Source organism: Pelophylax lessonae (assembly GCF_965119305.1).
Source record: "Pelophylax lessonae genome assembly, chromosome: 6".
NCBI lineage: Eukaryota > Metazoa > Chordata > Amphibia > Anura > Ranidae > Pelophylax > Pelophylax lessonae.
In genome coordinates, this window is record NC_138773.1 from 176477421 (window position 1) to 176483420 (window position 6000).

Here is a 6000-nt window from a genome sequence, read left to right on the forward strand (position 1 = left end):
GTTAGGGCATGCATCGATGTCAGCAGTGGTCCTCAGACGTGTGCTGTGGTTAAAGTGCTGGTCGGCGGATCAAGGTTCCAAGAAAGCTTTGGCTAATCTCCCTTTTCAGGGGGATCGCCTGTTTGGGGCCAACTTAGATGAGATTATAAAGGATGTCACTGGGGGCAAAAGCACTTTTTTGCCACAGACTGCTAAGGGTAAAGGACCTCGTAACAGGCGAGGACCTTCCTTTTCCGCTCATAAAAGGTTTGTTCGCTCCGCTGGGGCGAACGAGAAGGGCTCCAAAGCCCTCTCAGGGGGTTTCAAAGGGCGCTGGTCGGGTAAACAAAAGTCCGGCTCAGCTAAACCTGAAGATAAAACCAATACAGCCTGAAGGTGCGCCCCCACCCATCTCTGGGGTGGGGGGACGTCTTCACCGGTTACCAGATCCATGACTTTCCTGAATCCCGGACAAAGGGGTTCAGGGGATCATACGGTCGGGATACAAGATCGAGTGTCAATCACTTCTACCGGTGCGATTCTTCCCTTCCAACATTCGTATGCTACAGGGAGCGGGAGTTTCCGTTCCTTGAGCAGAATGTTTTCTTCACTTTTTTCAAAGATCATTCCCAGTTCCCTCCAGGAATCGGATCCGGTTGAGCGAGCGGACCAGGGAGTCTCTGGTCTGGTGGCTTCGGTCTCCAATGCTCAGCCAGGGGAAGTCACTACTTCCGATAGAATTCAAGTTTCTGATAAATGTGTGGGAACTGAGAGCGATCAGGCTTTGTCTGATTTTCTGGACCGAGCAGCTCTAGGGTAGCCCGGTTCGGATCCAGTCAGACAAAGCCACGGCTGTGGCTTATGTCGATCACCAAGGATTTCACCAGCTGTGCCTTCATTGGGGCACCCCGGAGGTGGATCTGTTGGCATCTTGGCTCAACAGGAAGGTGCGGAGGCTTGTAGCTCATGCCCGCGATCCTCTAGCGGACGCAGCAGACGCGCTGATCGCCCCGTGGGGGCAGTATCAGCTACAGTATGCCTTCCCTCCTCTCAAGTTGCTGCTGAAACTTCTCCGCAGGATAGAGGTGGAGGGAATTCCAGTTATCCTGGTAATTCCAGACTGGCCTTGTCAAGCCGGGCACGCCGACTTGGGCAGGTCGGTCGCGGACGCTCCTTGGAGACTTCCTCTCAGGGAGGATCTGCGGTCTCAGGGACCGATCTTCCATCTTGCTTTACAATCGCTGGCTTTAACGGCCTGGCCATTGAGACCCAGGTACTGAAGGACAAGGGATTGTCAGCTTCAGTTATTCCTACTCTAATTAAAGCAAGGAAAGCGACTTCCAGCAAAGTCTATTATCGCACATGGAAGGCTTATATTGCGTGGTGTGAATCTCTTGGATTTCCCCCACGTACCTATTCTGTGACCCGAATCTTGGCCTTTCTGCAACAGGGGGTTGAGCAGAAACTGTCCTTGAGCACTATCAAGGGTCAGGTTTCAGCGTTAGCAATCTTCTTTCAGAAACCTTTGGCTACTCATTCCTTGGTACGGAATTTCATCCAGGGAGTGCGGCACCTGGCTCCGCCAGTGCACGCGCCCTTTCCGCCCTGGGATCTTAATTTAGTGTTGTCGGTTCTTCAGAAACCTCCCTTTGAAAATATTAGGGAGATTCCCTTGCTTACTTTATCCCAGAAGGTGGCCTTCTTGGTGGCTATTACTTCTGCACGCAGGGTGTCAGAACTGGCCGCATTATCTTGTCGTTCCCCATATCTGGTGGTTCATAGGGATAAGGTGGTTCTTCGTCCGAATTCATCCTTTCTTCCTAAAGTGGTTTCAGAATTTCATCTGAATGAAGATATTGTATTACCTTCCCTGTGTCCTAAGCCCAGTCATCCTCAGGAGTTTGCGTTACATTCCTTGGATGTGGTTCGGGCAATCAGGGTATACCTGAAGACTACGGACTCGTTTCGTAAAACGGATTCACTTTTTGTGATCACGGATGGCCCCAAAAAGGGGTTGCCTGCATCTGCCGCGACCATCTCCAAATGGATCAGACAGACGGTGGTACAGGCTTATTCTATTAAGGGTCGGAATCCTCCGTTCCCTGTTAAGGCGCACTCCACTCGGGCGCTTAGTGCTTCCTGGGCCTTCCGCCATCAGGCGTCAGTGGTCCAGGTTTGCAAGGCGGCTACCTGGTCGTCGGTTCAAACCTTTACAAAATTTTATAAAGTTGATGTGATGGCATCGTCGGATGCCTCTTTTGGCCGCAAGGTTCTGCAGGCCGCAATTTGAGGAGACCGGTGGTCTACCTCGAGGGTTTTTTCTGTTGGATTTTCAGTTGAGTCTCATCCTTGGTTTGATGAGCCTTTAAGACTTCTAGTCGGCACCGGTTGGGCCTTCTGGATTTAAATTTTGATTTCTGTTATCCCACCCCTCATTTATGGCACTGCTTTGGGACGTCCCAATGTGTTATTAATCAAGAGGACTGCGTCTGTCAATGAGCGACAGAGAAAAATGGATTTTTGTAAAATCTTACCGTAAAATCCTTTTCTCTTAAGCTCATTGACAGACGCAGTACCCGCCCCTCTGTTTTTGAGTTGGGTTGGGTTAAATTCTCTAACACTGCTTTGTGACATAACTGACTTCCTGTAGCAGAGAGAGAGAGGATATACCCTCTGGGACTGCCCCTAAGGTGTGGCCAAAACATTTTCCTTCCGTCTGGTGTCCTACTCCTGTAGAGGGCAGTATAACCCAATGTGTTATTAATCAAGAGGACTGCGTCTGTCAATGAGCTTAAGAGAAAAGGATTTTACGGTAAGATTTTACAAAAATCCATTTTTCTGTTCATCCCTTTCTGAGGTCTCACCCCCATCTCCTCACACAGCTAGGTGGATAACACCAGTTACAATTAAAGAATACAGTGGTGTCCTCTCAACTCCCCAGTTTTGCTGATTGGACAGTGAAAAAGCAGCAGTTCATTAATAAGACCATCCCTCTGCTTATTCTGCTCTCTCTTCCTATCAGCAGATTTTTGTAAGCCCATTTGCTTGCAGAACACTTGACTGGATCCCAGTCCTGCCCCTCTTTCTCTCAGAGTGCTGCTTCGTAGGTTGTTACCAAGTCAAATTCAGACATTTAGACTAGTTGCATTTAGATATAGTGGGAAAAGGTTAAACCCACATTTTAATTGCTGCATCACCGTTGATGACATTAACCCCTCTATTTGTATTTTAGAGTTGTGCCCAAAGCAAAAGGTAAGAAGAAATCTTCCAGTGGGCACCTTTTCTAAGGGCGACTCTCTCAGAGGGGAATTACTCTGACCTTGGGAGATCCCTCTAACATCCTGTTGTTTCTCTGGGACAGAAAGTAAAGGAAATTTCCCCAATGGGAGACAACAAAAATTAAACCAAGGGTTTTTAACCCTTCTCTACTCTATCCAAGTCTAATTAAACAAAAATAAAATCTTTGGCTTAAGTTGCCGACCGCCTAACTGCAACTTTATGTCATTACTTTGACGTTAAATACCGGGGTTATGGCAGCAGCTAGCTTAGGGGTTCTAAGTAATTATCTAGCAAAAAATACTTATTTTAACTTGTAAGCAACAAATGTCAGAAAAAGGCCTGGTCTTAACCGGTTGCCGACTGCGCACAGTATATTTACTGCGGCAGTCGGCCCCGGCCAGGCAGAGTGACGTAGGTCTACGTCGCTCGCCTGTCACTCCTTCTAGAGCCAATAGCGGGCGGGCGCGCGCCCGCCTCGGCTCGTTCACGGAGGAGTGCGGGAGTGTGACTGGAGGACCCGATGTCCGCCGGTCACACTACGATCGCCAGTACAGCGGGAGAAAGACAGAGCGGCTTATGTAAACAAGCCGCCTGTCAGTTCTCCCTGTGTAAAAGTGAAGATCAGACAGTTCTACTATGTAGAACTGTTGATCTTTGTTTTTACACTAGTAGACCTGTCCCTGCACAGTTAGAATCACGCCCCTAGGACACACTTAACCCCTCCCTGTCCAATACTGTTAACCCCTTCCCTGCCAGTGTCATTTTTGCAGTAACAGTGCATATGTATAGCACTGATTACTGCAGTAATGTCACTGGTACCCCCAAAAGTGTCAAAAATGTCAGTCAAGGGTCCGATCTGTCCGCCGCAATGTCGCAGTACCGCAAAAAAAATCGCAGATCGACGCCATTACTCGTTAAAAAAAAAAACACCAAAAATGACAAAAATCTTTCCCTTTGTTAGTAAACGCGATAACGTTTGCGCAAACCAATCAAAATACGCTTTTTGCGATTTTTTTTTACCAAACATAGGTAGCGTAAAACAAATTGGCCGAAAATGTTAAAAAATTTTGATTTTTAAATTTTTTTTGGGGGGAATTTCATATAAAAAAAAGTGAAAAATATTGTTGTTTTTGCAAAAATTACGCTCTTTATTTGTTTATAGCGCGTGATCAAAAAATCGCACAGGTGATCAAATACCACCAAAAGAAAGCTCTGTTTGTGGGAAAAAAAGGACGTGAAATTCGTTTAGGTACAGCGTCGCACGTCCGCGCAATTGTCCGTTAAAGTCACGCAGTAAAAAATCGCAAAAAAACCCCTGGTCTTTTAGCAGGAAAATCCTCCGGTGGTAAAGTGGTTAAAGTTGTTAAACAAAAATTAAACGTTTTCGTTTAAGTTTTAATGATTTACGGATGAATATAGAGCTGCATTATGTGTATTTTAGAAATGCCTATTCAATACTTATTATGAATGTGACATGCTATACCTACATTAATGACTTTATTATTACCTCTCCTCCTATTTTTTATATTTAACAGAGATTTGGAACAAGCTGCTGAAGCTGCCATTGAACATAAAAATGAAAATGAAATGAACATGGTCTTGGCAAAATGCAGTTCAGCTGCTGATTCTGTTGCAGCAGAGAAGATGGAACGTGCTAAAACCCTGTTATTTAAAAAATAATACATGCTTTGTCTCTGGTTTTATAGTCTACTGTACTTGGGGGGGCCTATTGATAGCAGAGCGTGGATACTACTATATACTGGATACCGGTCTTTACTCCGCACCTGCATTTTATGTGCCATTCATAACTGCAGATGCCTAAGGTGTCTAATGGAATTCTTGCTGGCAGACAGGGAGACAGTCAAATGACTTGACAGGTCAAGTGTCTGTGCTTTCTACCTTCTAGGGGTTTTTTTGGCATTCTTTTCATTTCTGCTTCCTTTGAAGCCCCACAACAAGGGAGGCATACAGGACATTTGTAAAGCACATTGTTTTATAAATGTGCAGTATTGGTGTGGTAAGGCCATACCTTTGCATTATAACTAGAACCCTAAGGCTCCATTTGCACCTAATGCATTTTTACTGCTGCACTAATGATGCATTACAAGAACATTTTCACCAGTTTTACAAAGTATGTATATGAAAGGTTTTGTATAGCAAAGTCAGAATGAAAAACCCAGGTGTTTAAAATTCCATAAAGCATCTTTTGCATCTAGTTAATAAAACTAAGCAGATGCTCATCTACAGTGTTTTGAATGACCTATGTTCTTTAAGCATGGAGCATATATGTTTATGGATAAAGTCTTTTATGGACTCTTATGCACCATTGTTCACCTAACTTTATTTCTTTAGAGTGAGAGACATGTCACATGGGCCTTTTTAACACAGATTAACGGAGATCCTGCCTTTTTTTTTTTCTTATCAATCTTTACCATCCATGTTTACACGCACTTCATTCTTGTATAGTGTGTAGATATTCTCAAGGAATATCCTGTTGTGTCCTAAAAATACTATCTTGCACTTACAAAATATTTATGTAAAAAAGTGGAAAAATCCTTCTTCACTAATATTGTACAGTTTTTGAAACCATAAACCAAAATAAAAACTCCAAATCAATAAGTCCATAGCCCTACTGAGCAACCACATGTGACATAACTTAATATTAATATGGGAAATTGTATGGAGAGGAATTGTCTAACTATGTATCACCTGGCGCCGTCCCCTAGAAAAAAATTTGGAGCA

At 44.6% G+C, this 6000-nt stretch overlaps 1 protein-coding gene across 1 annotated transcript in view; it reads left to right on the top strand.

Annotated features, from left to right (window-relative positions):
• Positions 1 to 5333, top strand: part of VPS16 (VPS16 core subunit of CORVET and HOPS complexes) — a 160589-nt gene extending 155256 nt beyond the window's left edge. The window contains exon 24 of the mRNA XM_082261094.1: positions 4794 to 5333. Coding sequence (XP_082117220.1) covers positions 4794 to 4938 — 145 coding nt within the window. The 3' untranslated portion in view covers positions 4939 to 5333. The remainder of the gene's footprint in view (positions 1 to 4793) is intronic.
• Positions 5334 to 6000: the final 667 nt, after the last annotated feature.